The 25922-nt window shown below is 28.7% G+C and overlaps 1 protein-coding gene across 8 annotated transcripts in view; it reads right to left on the bottom strand.

Annotated features, from left to right (window-relative positions):
* Sin3A (SIN3 transcription regulator family member A) overlaps positions 1–25922 on the bottom strand; it is a 59970-nt gene that overhangs the window by 7753 nt on the left and 26295 nt on the right. For 4 of the 8 annotated variants that reach the window (XM_014416694.2, XM_014416695.3, XM_067047608.1 and 1 more), the window contains 8 exons: positions 25111–25277; positions 23581–23785; positions 13740–13882; positions 12552–12743; positions 11611–11718; positions 8024–8145; positions 4840–4963; positions 2475–4455 (listed from right to left, as the gene is read on the bottom strand). In XM_014416694.2, the coding sequence (XP_014272180.1) occupies positions 4231–4455; positions 4840–4963; positions 8024–8145; positions 11611–11718; positions 12552–12743; positions 13740–13882; positions 23581–23785; positions 25111–25277 (1286 nt within the window). In that variant the 3' untranslated portion in view covers positions 2475–4230. Of the gene's footprint in view, positions 1–1205; positions 1374–2474; positions 4456–4839; positions 4964–8023; positions 8146–11610; positions 11719–12551; positions 12744–13739; positions 13883–23580; positions 23786–25110; positions 25278–25922 lie in introns of those variants that run through there. The other 4 variants (XR_010843490.1, XR_010843491.1, XM_067047607.1 and 1 more) reach the window with 4 other exon arrangements.

The raw sequence follows: 25922 nt of genomic DNA, 5'->3' as shown, positions 1-25922 counted from the left end.
ATCCATAAAGACCTTAATGTTCAATATGTAACTAATCTAGCCAGAACCACATATCAATTCCATTATAAACTCTAACCACCTAACTTACAATCCAAAATCCTTCAATGCTTCCTACTTTGTCACAAATAAATTCACCCATAAAGACCTTAAAGTTCAATATGTAACTAATCTAGCCAGAACCACATATCATTCCTTCCATTATAAACTCTCTAACCACCCAACTTACAAACCAAAATCCTTCAATGCTCCTTTCTTTGTCACAAATAAATTCATCTATAAAGACATACCTTAATGCTCCCAAAGTAACTTTTTTTTTCATTTCTGACAAAGTAGGGTTATCTGGTTATAACCATGGTAGCAGGTTAAGCCTCCATTCCATGGGACTGCCACAGCAAAATCAATACCCCAGGCCAGATTCAAAACTGGCACAGTTCCTAGGAGACCTGTGCCTCAACCACCTGAGCTATGGACAGCCTGTTCCCTATCAAACAATTCCTCCAAACTCCCTAACTACTAGTTTCTAACCTTGCTCCCTCTCCCATTTCTGTCAATCCTCCCAGGTACCTGAAAAGATGACCTCAAGACCTGCTAATATAGATATGTTATAAGAATGCTGCATATAGGTGGTTTCTCTATAAACCTCTATCATACCATTGTAATCCACCATCAAATTTACTAGATGTTCATAAAAAAATGTTTGAGGTTAATAACTTCCAGTTGAATGAAATTTGTATTAAATTATCATAACATGGTACAACGTTTCGGAACCACTGTCCTATATTCATGTACTTTAAACCTCATAATTTCATAAAGGAAATCATGTCACACTTTACACTGTTTTCTCTTTTCTACCATAACTTATTTGTGCATCTTCCCTTCTCCTTAGCACAGCCATTCCAAGAATAAACCTCATGATTTACTATATGAAATTATGAGGTTTAAAGTACATGAATATGGGACAGTGGTCCCGAAACGTTGTACCATGTTACGATAATTTAATACAAATTTCATACAACTGGAAGTTATTAGCCTCAAAAATGTTTTTATGAATTGACTCACCAGACTTCTTAAAGAGAAAATCCAGATTACTAGATGTGTTTTTATGTAAATATCAAGAAAAAAACCCACAAGAACCCCATGTTATCTCTAGCTTTATACTTAATGAGTATAATTTATTCAATTTTAATAATAAAATACCAGCAAACCTTTATTTATTCAATATTTTCTATCTCTTCAACAGGCGAACAATTCAGTTTTCACCACTGATGGCTGTATACTCGATCAGGCATCCTTTGTGCTGTAGCCAGAAAACACGCTTTTCGTTAAACTGTAGTGCCATACTAGTTTAAATGAAACGGACCTAGCTCTTCTCCCTAAATTATGTAAACTTAACATTTTACTGGATGTAAAAATAAACTAAAAAAAAAAAATCAATCTTTTCCGTTTAGCTCCTATAACATGAAAACACAACAATTTAATAAAAACATCAATCTATAGTAAACTAAACTAGGACAAATTCACTACATTTTTATACTTATATGATTTAAAACTTTGACATCACCAATTTTTTTTCACAAAGAAAAATAAAACTATCCAAATAATTTTTTTGCTAGTATCTTGAAAACTATAAGGATTAAATATATGAGAAGATGGCCGGGGGTGCGGTCAGAATATAACACAAATAAGTTATTTCAACTTGCGGTCAAAATAATAACACAAGTAAGTTATTTCAACTTGAAGTCAGAATATAACACAAATAAGTTATTTCAACTTATTGGTGTTATATTCTGACCGCATTCCCCAACCATCTTTTCATTATCAGGATTAAAATTGTAATTTTCGTGTTTAATTATATACAACTGAAGCCGTTTGAATAATGCATATTTTATAAGTTTTAGAATTTTTTTTTAATTTATGAAAAAAAATTAAGGAGGCTAAGTTTAAAACCTTAAATTAGCACCCTACAAACCAGAAGTTAATTAGTTTTTTCAGAACTTTGATAAAATATTTCAGAGAGATTCCTATTAAATTAAGATTGGATACAGAGATGAAAACAATTTAACGAGTACAAAAATATAAGAAATTAACTATTTTTTTTTTTCATTTCGTATATGGGTTAATTTTTTTTTTTTTAATGCATGATTTTCAAATTTTGGGAGAAACACCGAAAAAATATATTTTAAGCTTGTATTTTATGGAAAGGAAGTAAACCTCCAGTTTATGCTCTATGCCCTCAAACATGGCGTTGTAAATTATGAAAACTTTCCAGGTAAATTCTTATTTTGAGCCCAATTGTCCGGACTATAAAGCTCTAGGACACTCTGATGGTAAGAGTTCAATATTGTTAAATACTGCGGATGTGTATATCAGCATGGCATTAAAATGTTCAACACTAATGCAGAATCTTGACACCAACTATTTATCGTAAAGCTGACAAGACAATATTGAGGAAAGTCGTAGGTATAAACATGAAAATTAGAAAAATATTTATTTAAAAAATCTATTGCTTAAAAATTATTCTTATCGGCTAAAGTTAGTACAATTTTTTTTTTTAAATATTTACAGGGGAGGGCCCTTTTAAAATCTGACTAGGGCACCGCTCTAGATACACTTCCCTGATTGTTCGATTTTTATTTTTAAATTTTTTTTAAAAAAATAAAAGAAAAAAATATAACAAACCATAAATACATATATTTGTACTTCTTCGACAGTTCTATACAATAAATACATCTTGTTATAAACCTAACGAAAGAATTCTAAAAACAATGCTGCGGTAGATGTTTTAAGAAAGCACAAGCACTAGTAATGTAATATTTATTAAGTTTCTGCCATTAATATCTAAATCCCACTTTGGGCTATCCAATGTAACGGAATTAACAATTACTATTTAAAAGAAAACAATTTAGCTCCTGATTTATGACTACTTATGGAAACATTTACCGAGCTTTATAACTTCTCTTTGAAAGTACAACAGAAATTAAATATCATACAATAATCCCAGATTCTGAGTAATTTATCAATTTTAAAGTTTTCTAATAGGAATGTATACTGGTTTAATGAGCGGCACAAGGTATAAAACGTATTCATATAATTAACACTATTAACATATCACTAATTTTATACATTTTATTTCTCTGTGATCTTAAAAATATATATATAAGTTTATTTATATATATATATATTTACAAACACCTAAATAGTCTACCATTTCACAACAGATATATATAATATACAAATGTAAAATAAATAACATGTCAAAAAGTAACAAAATTGCCCACGACTTAGGAAGCCGTTAAGAATACTTTTTACAACTTACAATTTAAATGAACCAATCAATATCTACAATCGACTACAATTTCATGAATAAATATTGATACAATACATACACATGCTCACGTGCCGAAATATAACTCTATATATCACTCTTTTATGGTGTATATGTATATATATAAATATATATATATGCAAATATACAGACGAGTTGTTTGAAGGTTTCTGGATCGGGGGGGCGCTTGTGTGACCAATGAGCATAGAAATATCATTAAGAACCCTCCCACAATTGATTATCTTTATTTTATTTTTTTAAATATAAAAAATATAACAAATAACCTGAGATATCAAATCTATAAGAAGTAAAACTCCTCAACTCGTATATTCAAAAACATTGCTCACACAGGCTTCTCCCAGAGAAGAGACTCTTAGTGTCACTTAGATAATATATATTTACACATTGTACTCTACACAGTCCTTTCCAAGTTCCTTTTATTGTTATAAATTCATATTGCTTATAGTTTTACATCAAAATATCGGCGATCCGGTGCCATAAACTTTTAAAATATCATATCATGATTCATACTTCGTCATAGCAGATCTAATGTTTTAATCATATCGGGGGAAGACCGACGGTAAGAAAAAAAATCTTAAGCTAAAAGTCTGATATACTATCAGCAAGAACTCTTTAGGACTGTAAACCATCATAATCTAAATAAACTTTACATATTTATAATACATAAATTCACAATTTGTTTACTTACAAAATAAATAAATTGATATACATACAAAAAAAATCAAACAAAAACTGAACATTTAAAAAAAATATATACAAGTTTTAACCATCAATAATTATTTTGTTTTGTTTCACTCATATATACCTATATACATTAATAAAAGAAAGACAGAATACCATAACAAAAACTTGAGGGATCTTGAGACGTTTCAACCGCATTAGCATTACCTAGCCAGGACGGAGTACCTGTTGTACGGCCTGTAAGGTGGCCGCGACAGTGAATTATCAGATCGTGAAGTTGTAACAAGACCGGGTCTAATTCCTTCTACTTTCCCAAGGAACCAGGCACGACTTCGCTCCTCAGTTGGCGGGCTTACGTTCTCCCTAGCCCACCTCTCGTGCCACCTCTGGACACGTTCCAGCATGCGTCGGCTAACTCTGTTATGACTCTGTTACAAAAATTGAATCATTGTCAATTTTGAAAATTAATAAAACAAATTAACATCAAACAAACAAAAAAATCAACTCAAAGTAACAGTTAGGCTATAAATTTAGATGAGCTTATACCAGCAATCCAAATATCCATCCATCTATGCGCTTGCACATGCACGCAATTAAGCAAATGTGAATCAGCACATATTAAGATATTATAATATATTAATGTCCTATGGATATTTGGACAGCTCCTTGAGTAGAAACAAAATAACCAAACTGAATAAGCATTGCACCAGGCCTCTTATTAAGAGTTGATACACATTGCATCAGGTCTCTGATCAGTTGATACACAAACACAATTAAAATACACTAAATGAAACAGATTTTTTAGTACTTACAAGTCTAGCCCTTGTCAGAGCTTTAGATTTATACAGTAATCTATCCTTATATGAGAATATAACCATGTCTTCGTCTTGAAGTAAACATTTGCCATCGTGATCAGCTAGCTTGTTGTTTTCACCACTGCAAAAATTTATATTGTTAAAAAATATGTTCTTCAATTTTTTTTTTTTTAATACAGAAAGCTATTTTAAGAAGTACCTAAGTTTCTAATGTACATAAAAAATAAATATGATAGAACATGCAGGTAAATGACATCAATTGATAAAACTACTGTGCTAATACCTCTAGGCCTTTATAATCAGATAAGCATACTTTTTAAATGTTGAGAAAATTATCGAAAAAATTTAATATAAGTCTGTTTTTTGTTTTTGGATTTCACCTCGAAAATGCCTTCATGATACAGAAACAATAAAAATAAATATTTTGTAAATATAAAACAAACAACATTTGTGTTGTTGTTTGTGAGGAGAGAAATGATAGATAACCGATTGATTTGAACAGCCCATTCGTGAACAATGTTTCCCTGGAGAGGAGTGTAAAATGAAAAAAAAGGTGAGGTGCACATACTTTTGGCTAATTTTGTACTACAATAAAAAATCTTTGTTTGTTTTCGGTTCATTGTGTTTTTTTCCTCTTGGCCTGAGTATCACGCAACAATGCATTATCTTTTAAACTTCTTGAGACTGGTGTGTTTATGTTTACATATATTAATTATTATCCAAGTTAAGCCTCAAAATACTGTTTATTATTTCTTTATAAGTTCAACGTTTCGGCCATCCTCAAATCTAATTAGCTATTTTATCACAATTTCATTAGTTTTTAAAACTTCTGACTACAGATCAACTTAACACTATTATTAATTTCTTATCAACACATTATTTTTAACCTTCTATACACTCAGGTCAAGGTTATAATTGACTTATTTAATTAATATCAATCCCTATTTTTTTATCGCTTCAAAGGGTGATTTGACTGATATTAATGACTTGGGCAGAATAGCTTACAAAAAGTTTTTAAATAATTGAATGTGAGGGGCAAATTTATATTTAAGGTATGCTGAATTATTAGTAATAATGTTGGTTAAAATTGTTAAAACTGAATGTATAATGGAGAAATATTTCCTTCTCCTACCATGTTAAAATGATATAACATTTAACAAAAAGCAATGTAGTATTTTACATATTACTTGCTTGTTGTTTGTGTTTGGATTGTTTTTATAACTAATAAAGTAATGGATGACAATAATAATAATAATAATAATAATAATGTAATGCCAGTTGTCAATTAGCTCATCTTGATTCTCTTCCTCACAAGTTAGAAGTTCATCAAGGCACTTAGTAGACAAACATTTACACAACTTCCACTTTTCACTTAATTTAGGCACGTTGTAAGTAATAAATTACTTTAATTAAAACTTTGGAAAGAAAGGTTATAAAACAAGTTAAGTTGCTCAGAAAATCCGCTAGGATCACTTACACATTTAATATGACTTTAAATATGGCTGCTCACAATCCTATACTTATAACATTTAACATGGTAAAACATTTTACATTTAACACATCATGAATACCCTATTACTAACTGTTGTAAACGATGGACTTGTAAAGAAATAATAAAGATTTTTTTAGACAACCTGGATACTAATTAATTTATTTAAACATTTAATTTAAAAACGATTAAGGATTCAATTAACCGATCTTCATACATAACTTAATACATACCAGATTAATGGCTATCATGAATTCAGTAACTAGAATCAAGAGAGGAAAGATAGCCACAATTAGCCTCATATTGTATAGATATTTGTATTACAATACTGGGGTATTCATGATGTGTTAAATGTAAAATGTTATAAGCATAGGATTGTAAGCAGCCCTATTTTAAGTCATGTCAAATGAATAAGAGCTCCTAGCGAATTTTCTGAGCAACTTGTTTTATAAAATTTTCTTCCAAAACTTTATGTTACTGTTTATTTCTAAGTTTTGATTAAAATAATTTATTACAACATGGTTAAATTGAGTGAAAAGTGGAAGTTGTATAAGTTGGCTACTGAGTGTCCTGTTGATCTTCTAACTTGTGAGGAAGAGAATCAAGGTGAACTAAGACAACTGTCATTACATTATTATTATTGTCATCCATTGCTTTATTAGGTATAGAAACATTCAAAACAATACTAATACAAAAAACAACACAAACTACGAGGAAGTAACCTAACACATCAAACAAAATGGAGATGAGCTCAACTGGTCTGTTGCGTGACGTTATTATCTATTTAACAGACTCTCAACCATGTTATATGTTATATCATTTTAACATGGTAAAAGAAGGAAATATTACTCCATAACACGCTTCAACATGTTAAAACTAAAGATCATGAATACCCCTGACCCCTGCTATATAACAGTACAAGTATTTGCAATACTTACCTGTTATCTAATAAAAAAAAAAAAAAATACAGTTACTAAACTCAAGTGTAAGTTATAATAAACTTCTTCAAATAAAATGCGAAACTAAGTAAATCATTAATTTCTTTTTTGAACTAATTGAAGAGATTACATCAAAATAAATATTTACGATAAGTGTGATGGACTTGTATTACATTATTTGTTTTATTTACTGCAAAAACTTTTATTTTATAGAGCTTATATCAGTACATTTTTTTTTGTATTAGGTTAGAACGGATTGCTTTAATTTTTTTTTATCTATACTTATACTATACATCTACATAAATAGAACATTATTCAGTGTTTTTGAATGTAATAAATTTGATCTACATGTTTCATTCAGTTTAGATTGGTAGTACTCAACTTTTTAAAGGTTTCCTAATTAACATCACAATTTTTAGTTCATATTTTAGAAAACCTATCGTATTCAATTTCCATAAATAAGTTTATAGATAAGATGTTTGTTTAACAACTTTATCAATATCAATAAAGGAAAATGTTGAAAATAATTGTGCATTTATGATAAACTAAGGATCTGCTGTGGGGTTAGGTGTCAAGATTTAGTCCTGGATGGGGTACTAAAGAGAAAATATAAATAATTGTCTATAAAAGAAATCCAAAATGGGAACGATTTTGTTACTACTTAATGATTTGGGTTTGTTTTTAATATATATAAAAAAAAGAAAGTATATTCCGTGTATCAATAGCAACCTTACTAAAAGTAAAATAAACAAACCTATTTGTCCTTTCTTTTTCCTTAAGCCTTTGCTTTTCTTTGTTTTTCCTTTCCCAATCCTTCACATTCCTCTTGAGAAAAACGGCTTTTCCCCATCTCTCCCTGTCCTCAGCACTGAGAACCTAAAAATCATTGTCAAATTAATCATAATGTTATTATTTGGTGGTTTGTTTCTTGAATCTATTATTATTTTTTGTTTATACATTATTTCTAAATACTGGTAGTGGATGGTGCATTATGTGGAGACTGATATACGTGGTCAAATAGAGGTTAAAACCAAGGAGATTCAAGCTAGCCAATTTTATTTATAAAATCGACTGTTTCGTTCACTGAACGTTCCTTGCTTATAAGCAGTGAAACAGACGATCCAGTGTGATTTTTATTCTATTGATTGCATTTCAATAGTCCAAGATTCATAAAAAAAATAGTGCTTTAGGATTCCATTGTGGATTAAGATTAATCTGTATAAGCTCGGGACAATTAAGTCAATCAGCTTTTCTCTTGAAACAGGCATTCAAATGACATCGAGCTTTAATATAAAATATCCTTATTCTTCAATGTTTTCTTCTACAGTTTAATATTTAGAATTAATTTGATGCGTTGAATTATTTAGTTTACAAAAACTGTAACAAATGCATTGTAGTTGCTTTCTTCTTAAAGGAAAATATGGTATATAATTTTATATTGAAATAAACTTCACAGTAGCAATATTACCGACCAGATGAAAATTACTCAAGCGCTTGGAATTCAAAAAATAATAGAGCATCAAGAACAAAAGTTTATATTGAATCATGCACAGTTCTTGACAAGAGAAGTATATTTCAGCTCTGGCATTCGATTCATTATTATACAATGACTTTTGTTCATAAACTTCTTTTTTTATGTAATGGTTAAAAATATTTCTCACTTAATCAGCAGATAATTCTTTTGTTTATGATGGCTTCTTTATCTACAATGTAAACTTTGTGGTTTGATAATAAGAACTTTGGAAAAGTTCACTACTCATAAAAACGTAGCTGAAGATTGAACGAATAATCACTGATTGTCAGTTAGTAACACTTTCTGGATTGTATATACAACTTTGTCAGTTTGTTTCTGGTCAGCATTGTTGTTTATACATCACTGTTTCAGTTGTAGAAGAACAGAACATCTTAATACTGATAATATTTAATAATATAATGAAAATACTTAACAGTGTATGTATTTGTGATTATACAAACACATTAACAGTATAAATATCTCAGTGTCGGAGGAGAGATGGGTATAAAGCCATAACTGTAGAATAATATAAACATAAGAAGAAAATTGATTATTCGGCGCAGAAAACTTATAAAAAATGGTATATCATATGGATTTCTATTTTATAAATGGTCTAAGAACTTACTCGATTAATTCAGACTATCGTTTTTTTTAAACGATATACTGAAAATACTACATATCTAATATAATTTAAATAATGCTATAGGATAAACTTTAAAATTGGGCTAACATACCGCACCGTCTTTAAATAAGTGAGTATTAATAATTAAGAAAAACTTTCTACATTCATTAGGCTTTTAAAAAAAACAACAACCTACAAATTTAACAGAAATCTAATGAGAAGTTAACCATATTTGAAGAAAATTATTTTATTGAAACTGTGAAGTGTACTTAAACCATTAAAACTGAAATGTTTCTTATATCATTTAACAAAGCTTGCAAATGATTGATCAGATTTTTTAATTCTGCACTTGAATTCCTGTGATGTATGTATTAACATCTGGTCCAAATAAAGAAAATTAGCTGGAAAAATATAGGTAAGAGTATTTTTCTGTCACTATGTCAATAAATGTAAATGTGGTGTGGGGAATATATATATATCTTTGCATTGAATTCTTCAATAAAAAACAAATACTTATCGAAGAATCACAATATTATCTAATGATATGATTGTTTTATGAATAAATTTAAGAATTTAGTTTTTATTTTTCAATTTCTTGCTTTTCATGCTGTCTTTCTTGAATACAGGTGTGGAAGGTTCAAAAAAATGTTCAAGTATTTTATTGAAGAGTCTCAACAAAATTCTTATAATTTAAATACATAATATCACATACACATATGGCGGTGTATCTACAAATACCAATAAAGTTATGAATAATAAAAAACAAGGCAAACGAGAAGTATTTTTAACAACTTTTTAATTTAACTCCAGACAGGACATTAAAAAGAAGTTAAAAACATTTTACCTTCAGTTATTTTGCCAACTTTAAAAATAACGATGATCACAGACAAAAATATTATGTATATTAATGATCGAACTATGTACTTATTATCAATTAAAATGACTATTAATTTATCCCAGGGAGAATGAAAAAAAAAAAAAAACAATGCTCACAATAAGAATAACGAAAGAAAGTATTTGCCAAAAACAATTGATAGGAAAACAGGGCGATTGCATTAACACATTACTAAAATAGAATAAAAAAATTAGTATATTTTAGTAGTATTTTGTCTTATAATTGTATTTTGTCACAACGTAAGAGTATAACTATATATACAGATAATGTACAGTTTCTGGAAGCAGCTTAGATCATCATAAAAACATTAAAAATGGATTATATACAAAATATTTAACTGCAGAACATATTTATTATATTTGTTCAGAAATATAAAATTCAATGAAAGATCGAATAATTCATAAAAAAAATGTTATTTAATAAGTTAAACAAGATTTAAAAATCTATGTATGCATTTTTTGAACGATAATAGAGGATTGATTTTTCCTTGAATAAAAATTGATAATTTTTAATTGTACCCATTATTCAGAATTTTAAAAAGAAATAATTTTCAAACTATAAAGAATTGACTTATTACAGTGTTATAATTGGTTTTCACCTTATAAACAAGACTGAATATTTTGCTAAAACAAAAATGATATAAAATTAGGAAAATTACCAATTTATGATCTGATGGAATAGTTTGAGGTCTATTTTTGAACAAAGTATTTGTTATTAAAAATGTTTTAGTCATCACACGTAAGGTAACTAAGTAAACCGATATGAATCAACAAAATTGGGCAAAAAAAAATTACTTAAAACGATCATAGTAGTTTAAATAAATTTGAAGCATAAAATTAAAAAAACATTTAAATATATACAAAAAATAATTGTTAATTTATGTAGTCAGAAATCACAGAGTCATGGTATCTTTTTACTTTGCGTCATACAATTCATAATTCCTGTTATGTTGAGCAGGACTCATCACATTTTAGGGGGGTAAAACGTAATACAGATAATAAATTAAGTTTTTTTATTTTAATAACTAAAACGAAATCCGAGAAATTCAAAAATCACAAATAAGTTCCACTAATTAAATATACTTAACCTGCCTTAAACTAAACCATAACGTATTACAGCTAATATCACAGAACATTGTTACTGAAGACAAAAAATAAATTTACCTAGTATCTACATCGTGATAAATTTCAAGAGAAAAAAATATATATATAAATATAAATAGTCCCAAACTATTTGTGTAAAAATATAACACAGATAGGTACAGCACTGATATAACCAATCATGCATTTAAGAGTAAAAATGTTAAATTACAGGGCCATCGTCATGCTGGCTCCATTTTCCTTCTTCAGCCGGTTTAGAGTCCTCTTCTTCGCCTTCGGTATCCATCAATTCAATGGTAACTTTGCATTCCTTCTTATACTGAAATAAACGAGAAGGAAAAATATATGTTATATCTAATATGCAAAAATGTAAAAAATAACACATAATAAATAAAACGATTATTACTATATTTAGGGCAAGTCAATCCACAGAAGGGATGTTACAATTTTTCTGAACTATTAGAAATTAGATTATTTAACGGCATAAAATCAATAAGAGGGTATGTTACAATATATGTTTAATTTTTGGGAAAAAATAAATAAAGAAAAGCCCCTTATGCTTATGATTCAAACAAGCGGAGGAGAGGGAAGAAAAGAAAAGGTTTTATACCTGTCTTCTCGAAAATACCTATAAAGGGAGAGAAAAAAAAAAAAAAAAAAAAAAAAAAAAAAAAAAAAAAAAAAAAAAAAAAGCTTTCTTGAAATTAAGGAGAAAAACAATAGTCAAGACATAAAAATAATAATTTTGAACTCCCTCATTTGACTACAAAAAAATCAAACAATTTCATTTTTTTTTTTTATTCAAATATTTTGAACACCTTTTTCCTAATAGTCTTCAAATTATCATCAAGGTAATGATTATTGTTATTTTATAAAATAACTTTGAAGTGCCTAAAAAAAAAAACAAAAAAAAAACTACATCTTTACTAACAAAAATTTTGAAGCCAATTCTAAATAGTTCAGAATAAATTTATTTTATTTTTAATCTGATAACTATTAATGAATAAATAAATAAATTCCTAAAACATATCGGACAACTGAATCATATAGCTCTTCTTTAACTGTATATAAAGTTTAAAGCTACACTGCGATTGGCTACTTTTACTTACACTGATAATTTTTTTTCTCAAGTGAATTGAAATATATACTTACTATATAAATTTTATAAAAGTTGTCAAGTGCCGAATCAGGTAGGTTAGCGAGGGCCTGTTTGTGGTACATGGCTTCCTCTTGAGACCTCAATTCGGCAGTCGACAGTTTACCCCCTGCACCACCCTGGACTTTCATCTTCTGATACGTGTCCCACATCTCACAGCAAGCTTCTTCGGAAACTAGGGATTGTACCTATAAACAATTTGATCGAGTATAAAATACAGTATATAGAATTTGTGAAAAAGAAAATGATAGCTATATCAAAAAATAAAAGGGAGTTAGACCACCACATTAATGTTATCAGAATGTTTTTTTTTTCCTATTAAACATTTTGTTATCCCCTATCTTCTGAACTATAAATAATATATATTAAAAAAAAAAAAAAAAAATCATTCTATAACAATTATATTACAACTAAGACATTAGCACCATCTTAATATCACAAAAAGTGATTTTAATCAAAATAGAATGATAATAACTATGTTTTTTAACTCAAAGATTATTTTTAAATATAATTTTTAATCAAACATGTAACGGAAAATTTTGATCTGTCAAGCTAACATTTTTTGTTTCCAATCCCTCTAAACAGAATAAAAACAATAAATTAATGGTTGCTTTACGTATGGAAAAAACATAAATCAGGTTGAGTATTACCTTTTTCTACCTGTGATACTTTAAGGTTACGGTGCAATATTTATCTCGTTATTATGATTTGTCAATTCTATATGGTCCGACTAGAAAATATCCAGAGGGGCCTCCTCATGTTGATTACAAGATAACAAAAATAATATCAAGAAATTTATACACACACATTTATATATAGATGGTTGACCACATTTAAATCAGGAGTTGGCCTGGGCGATGGTAAAAAAAAAAAAAAATAAATAAAATATTTTAATCTCAAATAAATTTTATAAAAGTGTGAAGGTTGGAAGGTGAAAAAATTATATAATAGTTTTAGCTATTTCTTAATTGTTTTTATCGACCCTAACCCGAACCATAGTTTTCTTATCTTAATTTATTGTATTACAATACATCATTTTAACAATTTAATTATGTTATTTTTTATATGTGATTACTATGATAATTTGTGTTTGAAATTGTTATTTAGTTCTGAAGATGGGAATCATTCTACAAAATGTCAAATAAAGTATACTATTATATAGTATTAATACAAAATTAACTAACCTGTCTCACAGCATATGATACTATCCTGTCGAGTGTAAACCCTATGTACGCATGGATGCCAAACATGTTTCGCAGAGTATCTTCATAAGTGTTAGGATCCATCGAACAATCCAACACTGACTTCACCATCTCCAGCATTGTACCTAAAACAAAGATTCATATTTCTGGTAAGTATTTAGAACCTGTACTTTCTTAGAAATTTAATTTTTAATATTACTTAAAATAAACAGCTGGTATGCAGTCATGTGCATTTAAGCAACCACTGTTGACTTAATTGAGCTAAAAGGATTAGGTACAAAACCAGTCTAGAAGGGTTTGAATAAAGTTTCTTAAATCGTGAATTTTTATGTTTAAAGAACTTCCCCCCCCTTAACCACTTCAAAGTTATTGTAATTCAGATTGCATGGCTAATAAAGAAGAATTACACAACCCAAATTTAAATTAACTTTTAAACAGTTCAATCACTTTATTTACAAGAACCAACATTGTGCACTTTGGCTAAAAACCAGACGGCAGCACATTTAACAAAAAGGTCCAGACTGGGGACACACACGCCATACGCATGCAAAGAATGGTAAATAACACATTCGATGGCAACAGCGATGGGTGGCTGCAGATTCAAGGTGGGCCAAGATGTTTGTTCACGGAATAGTTGCCTATTTGGTGAGGTAAATTTTTATGTCTTTCAACTGCTGGCTGGACACAGACGTTTTGCTTAGGATCTGCCCTGCATTCAAAGTGAAGCAGGTATTCTTTGCTTGTATGTGTGTGCTTTGGAGAAGAAACAGGTGAACTGGAGAAATCATATGGAGAGTCAATATTGGGCAGCGGTGAAGGAATTTGCAACAGCTCCCCTGAGGAGGTTGAAAATTGAAGAGAAGAAGAATCAATATGTGACTGATAAATGACCATGCTAACATTATCATGAGGCAGCATTCAGCCACACAGTAATGCCTAACAGTGGTCTCTTTGAGTGGGAAGAACAGGATAGCTACGGGCCTATCCGTGACTTTTGAAGATTTCCACCAACCCTCTTTAAAAAAACACACACATACAGACTGATTCCCTATCTTTAACCGTTGGTGGATAGGGAACACAGAGAGGTTGATTAATACCTCACCTGGTTGCTAACTGGACAAGGTAGTTTCAGAGTCTACTAGTATAGGTTCAAACTAGATATTACAGCATTGTGCCTAGTGTCCTTAGCAGTTAATAAAAGTATGGATGATTTGTTTTTCTCCTATCTCCGCATCCAGGAAAACAGAAACAAGTTTAATTACGCTTGTGGATCAGCGTCAACAGCCAAAAACATTTTGATAATAATGTTATTCTCCTACGAGTACTGGATGATGAGTCAAGGACTGGCAGCAGAGATCCTCAAGCAACACATATCACTTCCCCCTCCATGATTTAATGCCAAATGGAGGTCCCATGGATGGTGGGAAATAGGAGTAGGGAGGTGGTAAGACGCAGATAAGTACAGGCCTATCCGCGTTTTTAGACAATTTTTACCTTCCAACAGGAAATTTAAAGGAATGATGCGACAGACTGATGAACCGACAGAATTTTGTATGTTATGATTGAAATAACCCTGGTAAGGCCGGGGACTCAAACTCAAACCTTTGGGTTGGTAGACAGGCACGTTGCCTCGCTTCTACCATCGCCCCTGTCGGAAAAGAACAACATAATAAAGCATATTTCTTCTACTGTTGCAGGGTTTATTATTCCTCACCATTTTCAAAAGTAAAAAAGATGGAAGATGAATGATTTTGATTCGAAATATAATAGGCAAAAATTGTAAAAAAAAAAATGAAATTAGATGTATGTATGTATTATGAGAGAAAAATTTGTTTATTTCAGCAATGTGTTGTTCTAAAAATGTGGAAGGAGAATAAACCCTGGAATGTAAACATGTAATGAATACGAAATAAAGGATCATATATGAACACATATTATATATTTGATTAATATATAACATATAGCTCAATAAATCTAAATTTAATTAGAACATTTACTAGAAAATTGAAGAAAAATAAATATTACTATTTATAACCTGCCCTAGTCGAAGGAAATCTTGAAAAATATGGTGGGTGCTTGCCCAGGATAGGAGATAGTAGGGGATGGTGATCAGAGGAACTAGGTTCCTGTTGAACAGTAACGCTGGGAATCAATAAATAAGGAAAGAAAATGTTTAACTATTCGAACTTTGAGAAAGATTTGTTAGAGATTTCAATTTAAAAAACCAAACCATTCTTACATTTAGGATAGAAGGATAAACTTTAAAAGAAAGATCAGAATGAACTAAGTGAAAACCTACAAGCACAACTTTAAGCTTCTAGAACTTAGTTAGAAAACATGGACGAGAAAGGCATTTCTTATTTCAATCATGACTAATACCTTTACTGTCAACAGTATAGGAACAATTCTTTGCCGTAAGGGTAAACCATAATATATCTGGAAGTTTGTGGTTCCAAGCATAAAAAATAACATAAAAATTATCCTCTATCAGTATGCCGAAAATAATTCGAGGCTGAAAAAGGATTTAACTTAAGGAAAAATAATAGATAGTTTATTTAGGAAACAGAAAAATAAATAGGATACTTTAAGGATGATGGAAGGGAGTGAGTACAAATGATAAAGGAAAAACATAAAAAAAAAACAAAAAAACAACACAATGTAACATTAAAATAACAGTTTTTATTTTACGTCAGTGGTTCCCAACTGATGGTCTACAACAACCTTGACAGTGGGTTGCGGAAGGAAGAGTCCCATGGGACTTATTTTTGGAACTGTTTAATTTTTTGCCTTCCTTGAAGTAGAGTGTTATTTGAAAGGTTTTAACAGGAAAATGCATTAATAAAGTTCATTAAAATGCACATTTAAGTAACACAATTTCCAGCTAAGTGGTCTGCAGACTTTAACAAGTTGGGAACTACTGTTTTAAGAAGACCTAAGAACAAGAATACTGTACATACTTATAATATTAATATAATAATTGAATAATTAAATGTTCACATGTGCATTTCTTTTAATGCAAATTTATAATCAGACTGCCAGATTATTTTAATCAAACTCAATATTTTAACTTGGATTTGATCTTCAAATAATTTATTACTGTAAGTTATTAAAAAAAATAAATAAAATCAATCAAAGTTAGGGTATTGGTCAGGTTCATGAACTTTTATTTTGAGAACTAATCTTAGTTCCGACTAACCAATAATTACCACCACACTTAAACTTGATCTCATATGTCCTTGTTTTAGAGCTCCTTCGGGGGGCAATTTTATAGCTCTGACATACAGCGATAACAAAGTTCACATTAATTAAAGCGAACTAAGCGAAAAACAGAGTTTAAGTGTGATTTAAAGATAAAACTTTATATTTACCTGTATATAACAGGCTACAGAACAGGTCAATCAACAATAATTATTTAGCAGTCTTTATTTGCCAGACATGTTTCGTGACCTCTTCAGGCAAACATTAAGCTCCTAAAAAAAATTTTTTTTAGAATTCGTCTCAAGAAAAAAAAAAAATTCACAGTTTTCAATACAAACTGATGAATTTTTTTTTTTTTTTTTGTTCTATAAAACTTAACTTCTTTCCATGGAGGAACTTAAAAATTCCATAACCAAACAAATAATACAATTAACACACTATAAGCAGGAGGTTTTTATAATACATCGGAAATGTATTATGGCGCACATAGTAGATGCATTCCAATGTTTTTTTGTTTTTCGTTGTATTTTTTTTTTTGTATAAAATAATGAAAAATTCATTAAATATCAAAAAGTGGTAACGAATGAGTGAAATGGTAATGCTAAATAGATATTTAAAAAAAAAAACATGATCAATACAACTGACAGGTTAGTAGTTGTATTTATTTTTACAACAGGATGCGAATAGACGAGAAACAAATGTACGAGAAAAAAAACCTATAAGAGCCATCATGAAATAAGGTGGGTCTGAGAAATTTCGGCATCACCCTCTTTCTCTATGACTCAACTCACCATTCATTGAAGAAAGGTTTAGAATCCTTAATCTGTTGTTACAAAATCCATCAAAATAAAATAAGGATTACTCCACCCCGTTATTTCAAAGCCAGAAATATACCTAAATTAAACTTAAAAACAATCACATGTTTTACAATCGATATTAATTTAGCACAGTTATACGAATACTGGACAAAAGCGATGGTCTACATACCCAACTACTAGTGGTTAAGAGCTAAAGTGCATGGGCACATCCACCTTATTTACGATGGTTACACTAGACAAATAATAGTTTTCCTTTATAAAGAATGTTGTTTATTGGATCTAATTTTTTTTTTGCTTAAAGTATAACTGTGATTATCTCTGAAGGAAAAAAAAGTTAGGTTTAAAAGTAGTAACCACCAGACAATCATGAACATTATAATTAATGCGACAAAATAAATTTTTTCTATATCCAATTTCTATATCTACACTGGGGAAAAAGAGATGTTAATAATAGTGAAAGATATAGAATTCTAAACGAATAAATGATCTTGAAAGGAGATAGGTAAAAAAAAAAAATTTCTTAATTCATAACAATTGACTAAACCTCTAATAATTTTCTATGCTAAGTTGAAATCAACATCACAACTTTCCTTTTCGATCATTTTCGGAAAAGCGTCCTCCCAACTTAATGAATAAATAACAACTATTTAGCATTTTTTCTAGTTTGGCTTCTTGGTCAATAACCCACCCTTATTATAAAGAGCATAGGTAGGATACAGACTATACCACAGGAAAGGGACAAAAAGTAGTTTTGATTGCATGAACATTTAATTTAATCATAGCGATGTAAGTTAACATTTCAGTATAAACCATAAAATTTAAAACAAAATAATCAAAAGACGAAGACGGAAGGGCAATGGTGATATATAACCTGTACCGCCTATAGTGTGTTAACAAAAACTTGGTATTCAGTATTGTCAATCAAAAAAATACTTATAAAATTTGTTGCAATAAGTGGCATGCTACTGATTAAATGAAAATAAAAAAAGATTAAAAACAGAAATTAACGAATATACAAAACAAAGATCCGCTAACATAATTTTCTGTTCTTTTTTGAGGCTTTTCAAATATATTTTTGTTCCTTATTAAAAACTTGAAAAATAAGCTAAAACTGAATAAGAAATAAGAAACTATTGCTGTGCTGTTTTGTATTATTCTAGGAATTCATTGTTTTTGGTTTTTTTTTTTTTTTTTAAATCATAAGACAGGTAAATCAACATTGTCTTAATTAACACATCTTTATTTGCTACTTTGCTTTGATAGCGGCATGACTAACAAGAAGCAAATTTTGAACTGAATATGTTTTTAAGTAAGTACTATAGACTGATCTGCCTCTAAACTATCTCTATGCAAGAGAGGTTATCACAATGGAACTCAAATCTATGAAATATATAAATTGATAAATAAAAATGAAAACTTGTTTTTTTGTCAGATGTATCACTATCAAAGCAAAGATATGCTATGTATAAATATATAATCTGATTACTGAAAATACATCAAATAAAAAAATATTTTAAAATATAATGTACTTCTCAGTAAAAAATAAATAACACCTTTGTAAAACTCCGTAATACTATCACCTGACAGATATTTTGGTAATAATACATGCCTTTTATCGAAGAGGGACTGTTGACTCTATTCCCACCACTTTGGAGGTAACCTCTTATCAGGATAACCTCCAACAAATGTTATCACTGAAGGGTAACCACTTACTAGAGCATAACCTGCTAGAAATGTTATCACTTCTTATCTGGCCTCATAACCTCCACTTTAGGTAACCTTCTAAACATTTATCCTATGACCTATTTCTAATGTTATGATTTTTTGAAAGGGATGGTTAGGGAGCATAGAGAGAAACAGAAAAGATTAACTTGCATTAATATTAAAATATCTAGAAGAGTAGTTTAAACATCCATATCTATAGAGTAATTAGGAGTAGGTAATTGTGGAGTTTTGCATTATTGCAATATATTCATAATAAATACTTATCGATAAAATTATTTTTTAACATGATAACTTTGCAAAAATAAATTTAAAAGAAGTAATTATTTTAAATACCGAATATAACTTTATAATTAATTACTTCATCAAATGAGGGTTAACATTAAAATAAAGATTTAATATATATAGCGAGAGCTAATTAAAAAGTAAACATCCATCTCAAGCTTTAATCATACATCAAATAAAAAATAAAATAAAAAAGAATTATAAAGTAAAGTTTCAAACTAGTTCTAAAATAAAATTATAGAGGGAAAGAAAGCAACAACTTATTTACACACAATACAATACAAATAAAAAACATTTAAAGCATGAAATGCCAAAATTAAAAATATTTCATTATCTAATGAAGAAAAAATTATCAATCTATCCGAGGATATTCTTTAAATAAAATGGTTAATCAATAATAAAGCCACTAAAAAGATATGTCCCATACAAAGAAATAATAATTTTAAAAAATAAATAAATAAAAAAAAAAGGAAGATTAGAAAATGAAACTTAAAACTTGAGCACAGGTCTCTCATGACGCGGAAAAACAATGCAACTGTAAACTTATTAGCTACAAAAACCTAAATTGGTTCATAAAAATAAGTATATATCTTTGGCACTCACTATCTATACCAATTTGGAGTTATGAATTAAACAAATTTTGAATGTGATTTCACTAACAAATAAAAAATTCTCTTTCTATCATATGTATTAAAAAAATGTATTCCACTCTTTTCAGTCAACCAAAAATTAAAATCGAAGGATTTATGGCAGAAACAGTACTAGTCAGAAAATCACAATTTTGGAAAAATTGAAAAAACGAATTACACCACCTAATATTACTAATCCTTTACCAGGATGATCAATTGTCACCATTATCTCTTTATCAATTATTAACATCATATCATCAAAATATTTTTAAAAAAATATTTTTTTAACTTAACATAAGATAACGATTTCGAAAAAAAAAAATTGTTTTTTTCGAATGATAAATCATTAACCATGAAATGTAGGCAATTACCTACCCAATAGAAATTTCTGCGGAAAGGATAATTTCGAGAAAATGTAATTAAAAGGATTCATATAAAATAAAATAGTGAACAAGCTGAATAGACTTAGAAAACTTAGCATACCGAATTATATGACAATAAATCTTACTGTTAGTGATTAGCCAGAAGATTGTATTGAAAGATGTAAACCAAAATAGCTTATTGTAACTCATATAGTTACAATTAAATATTAAACACAAAAGATGTTTTATAATGTTTGTTTTGATGCACCACATAAATAAATCAATGTGACAAGAAAGCTAATCTAATGATGAGGAAATCCCTTAAATTGATTAGTTATAAGTTATTTCTTTTACACTTCCATTAATAGAAAATAGGAAAGAGAAATTATAGCATAAACTTCATTAGAGAAACAAAATAATTGTTAAAATACACCAACTGAAAGATTCCAAATTTGTAATTATTTGCATTATTATTATGCTGAAATGAATACTAAATTATAACTTAATAAATAACCTCTTTAAGGAAAATAAACTTCAGGGGTTATATGTTAACTATCAACTAACATTTATCAACACAAAACAGCACATATAATAAGAAAAGAACATATAATTCTACTTGAAAGAATATCATTTTTATATTATAGACAAGGAAGATATTGTAAAATATATTTTAAAAAATAAAAGAATGATATTAATAATAAATAATAATAATAATAATACCTGTGTTAAGTTGTAATAAAATGCTCAAATTTTACTAATGTTACAAGCTTAACCCGAGAAAACAAAGATTCAGTAGCATGCAACTCGGATGATTTGGGCATAGTTATCATTTTTCAAAATATTGACGATGAAAACAAAAAGCAAGTCTTAATTGAAATGTACACAATAAAATTATGGAATTTTCAAAAGCTTTTCATGAGGAAAGTTCTTTACATGAAAATAAATTATTTTCTTCAAGCAATTTTGAGGAAAAGCTTAAAAGAAAATATGTTATTTAAAATGATAATGAGAAAGTAATACAAAATGAAATGTCTAGCAAATAAAGACTACACACAATAAATAAATATCATTCGGTTAATCTGTTACCTGATTAATACTACTTAGTAAATTTCTGGAAAAAAAAACTTATAAAACATAATAAAAAAGTACCATTTTAAGAACTAAGAAGGTTAATAATTCTTCGGCTACTTTGAATTTTTTTCTTTCTAAATAATAATTAGTTAAATTAATTTTTTGAAAGAAAAACATATAGAGGCATTTAAAAATAATAACATTCACCACTAAAGAAAAATTATCTTTTAAAATGATATAATAAATATGAGGAGGACAGGACCTTAATTCTCTCATTAAATATATTCAAAAAAGTTTTAACACAATAAAGAAAAGTCCAAGATGCAAACAAACCAAAGTCACGTACGTAGTCAAACCTCTCTGGCCTGGTATTCCTTAATAAATCAACTTATTAAAATAAAACAATTTGGAAATAATCATTATGTCAAGCTATACCATAATAGAGGGTGCATAAAGATTAAACAGCTGTTTAATGCATTATTAAGATATTTTACTTTATGTTACTGATTTTGATAACACGTTAAAAACATTGGCTGTGGCCATAAACTGGCGTCTAAAGGAAGTAGGTAAAAACAAAAAAATAAAATAATAAAGAGTCCTGTTGTCTGTAATTTTAAGTTAATAATTACTTACGATTCATAAACTGCTTTATTAATTTAAATCATTATAAATATTTATTTGTATTTAAATGAATTATATAATTTATGTATCCATTTAGATATGATTCACATTTTGTAATTCATTAAATTATATTTGAGAAATAATTCATTTAATGGTTATTAATTTATCAAGGTCACAAAGCAACAACAGCCTTCTAGAATGAACACGATCATAACAAACAAAATTCAATTTTTGTTGTATTATTTTTCAATTTAACAAAAAAACTATTGTTAGATATAATTTTTATTTATTTAAAAACGTTAATAATGAAAATTTGAGTATATATATAAATTTGTTTTGAATGCAAGTTTTAAAAAGACAGAAAGTCTGAGTCCAAATAATCCAAGTTTAGTTCAAAAACAAACAACTACAGGAAATTTAAATTATTGATTGAAGTAAGTGTATGTCTGGTATGTTATAGCATTACGTATAGGATCTTATATGGAGGGTTTCATGCCGTTTTTTAATTTCAGGCACTTTATAAATATTGCTTAATTAAACTCTCTTCTTCCATTTTAAGCTAATATTTCAAAAGTGATATAGGACCGTCATTCCCCAGGTGTCTTATTGGGGCGGGTTCGGATTGCCTTTTTTTTTGCGTTATGATCTTCTCCTGTGAGATTGTGACCATCCTATCACTATAATTGTCTGTTTAAAAAGTCAGATAAGTAAGGCTACCATAAAGAGCAGGAGTGGAGGGTTTCATGCCGTTTTTCAATTTCAGGCGCTTTTTAAATATTGCTTGATTATTTAGATAAGTCCGCTCTTCCTGTTTTAAGCAAACATTTCAACAAAAAACTACAGGAAATTTAAATTATTTATTCAAGTAAGTGTATGTCTGGGATGTTATAGCAACTTTTTTACTAAAATAAACTTAGCAAAAGTACCACTTTATACATGAGCCACAGCTAACTATAATGAGAGGTTCGATTACACTATGATCAAAATCTCCCACAATTAGAAATAATAAAGAAGGAATACACATACAAAGAACCCAATCTTTAATATTTAAACTAAAAAGAAAATGAGACAGCCCTCACAGATCATGTATCTAAAAATAAAAATTAAACTGACATACCATAACAATCATTGCAATGTTCGTTAGGTTTCAACCTCAGCGCCACAGCTGTTGATTCTTTCCGGAATTGACTGTTGACGTTTTCTTCTTCGGCTATTTTTGCAGATCGCTCAGCCATCTTTGCTAATCTTTCACAAAGGATATGATGCAATCTTAGAAATAGGTACCAATGGTTGTTACCATAAAACAAGGTGTATTCATCATCCTAAGAAAAAATAAAAAATTAATGAATAATTTTATTATCCATATATAATGAAAGCCACCAGTGCATTTCTGTAATGGTTGTTATGGATTCAGTAGAGCATCTGATCCAAAGCCATTTAAAATTTACATAAATAGAACACTTATATTATATTGTGGATAATGTACAGTCTCTATACTATGTTTATTAATGTTATATCAATAGCAAATTATAATATACTCTTTTTGAGTAAATGATTATTTTTTATGTATAAAGGGTTTTTAATATGTTTTAATTTAATGTATCGTTTCAATATTGTTCGTTTGCTTCATATAATATTATATATAATTAAGAATAAATATTCTCATACTTATTTAACATTTAATTTTTTTATTTAACCTTGTCATCTTCAAACTATACTCAAGATATGAGAATAAGTAAAAACTATATAAAATTTCTTTTATTTTACTTTATACAGCTAAGTATTGCAGGCACTGAAAATCCAGTTATAAGTTGTAAATATAAAATGTGAGAATAAAAATTTTAACAAAGACAAAAAATTGGGGAGATATATTAAATAATTAAAATTATTTTGAGAAAGAGAGATGGAACTTAAGAGTTAAGGGTCTCTTCAACAGTTATTTTATTAAATTAGGTAATAATTAATGTTTATCTTATATGTAAAAGTACATTTTTATTTTGACTAATGAAATTTTTTACAGGGTCTTTTAGCATGACAAAAGAACACAATAGCCCCCACTTAAACCTGAATTAAATAATTATTACGGAAATTTACAAATCAAAATATAGAAAAGTACTATTCATTTTCTGTTTCGCCCCACTTTAATCTGTATTCGATGTATTCAGTAGATTGCACTGGGAGAACTTTCCGACAGCCTTACTAGCTTGCTTCAGGATGATCCCTGCCCTCAGCCTCAGTATATTTTTTTTTTTTGGAATATGTCCAATTTAAAATAAAATAAAAAAATATTTTCATTTGTCAGATGTGGCACTAATAATGGAAAACAGCAATGTATTAAACAAAATATATTGTCCATGGATATATATATATGTATATGAAAATATATGTTTGTCTTTTATACAAATCAAATAGTTTTATTTAGCCATCTTGATGAAATTTATTACATTTAATGTTCAAAGTAGAGATAGAAATTGTAACCTGACCCTTTGAGCCTAATGGTCGTGGATACGGACATATCTAAACTACGACTTACTTTTTTAACTTGACATTTTAACTGTGCACTACTAAATGACATAGAAAGAAAGGTCCGAATAAAGACAGTGAAAAAGACTACGTTGAGAATTTCATACAGTAAAAAATAACTTACTGAGTCGTTGGGGTCTGACTGTGAACCATGCACGTCGTCCACTTCTTTCTTCTCTATTTTGACTTCAGCTTTAATGTCATCTTTCTTGTTAGTGGGTCCGTTAGCTTCTTTTTTGGAATTGTTTGGTAAACTACTTCTGCAATTGGCGTCCACATCAGCCTTTTCATCTATAACAAAAACATGACAAACAATCAAAATAAATATATGTATATATAGTTGACCATAAAACTTAAGTATAAGAAGATGGTCAGGATTGCGGTAAAAAAAAAAAAAGAACAATTAGATTATAACTATTTTAATGTCTTACTTTTCACCCCACTTTGCAAGGCTTAATCAGGGCGAAAAAGATACAAAAAAAAAAACAAACAACTAAGAATATTACAACAATATGGTAATCTAAGCAAGGATAATATTATGTAAAACTAAAGTGATAAGAAATTACATATAAATAAAAGGAAGGAAGACAGATATAAAATAGTTTTAAAATAAAATAAACTTGAATAAACAATGATAGTAGCAATGGTAAGAATAAAAATTTTAAAAAATACATAAAATATACAGTTGAAAAGTACAGGAGACATACATAAAACAAAAACAATAAGAAAAAAAAAAAACAAAGAAGAAGAAAGTAGAGATTAAAAAGTGGGGCGAAACGTCGGACATTAAAATAGTTATAAACTATTTCTTCTTTTATTGACCGCAACCCTGACCATCTTCCTATATTTAATCAAGATAAATATAGAACATTTTGTTTAATACCAGGGCATTCAAAAAGTCCTGTCGTTTTTCGTTTGTTCGTTGTTTATTTTGAT

The sequence above is a fragment of the Halyomorpha halys genome, unplaced genomic scaffold (assembly GCF_000696795.3).
Source record: "Halyomorpha halys isolate HHAL.00 unplaced genomic scaffold, Hhal_1.1 Scaffold132.1, whole genome shotgun sequence".
NCBI classification, from domain to species: Eukaryota; Metazoa; Arthropoda; class Insecta; order Hemiptera; family Pentatomidae; genus Halyomorpha; species Halyomorpha halys.
The sequence above is the reverse complement of the archived record's forward strand: the minus strand, read 5'-3'. Positions and strand labels throughout refer to the sequence as shown.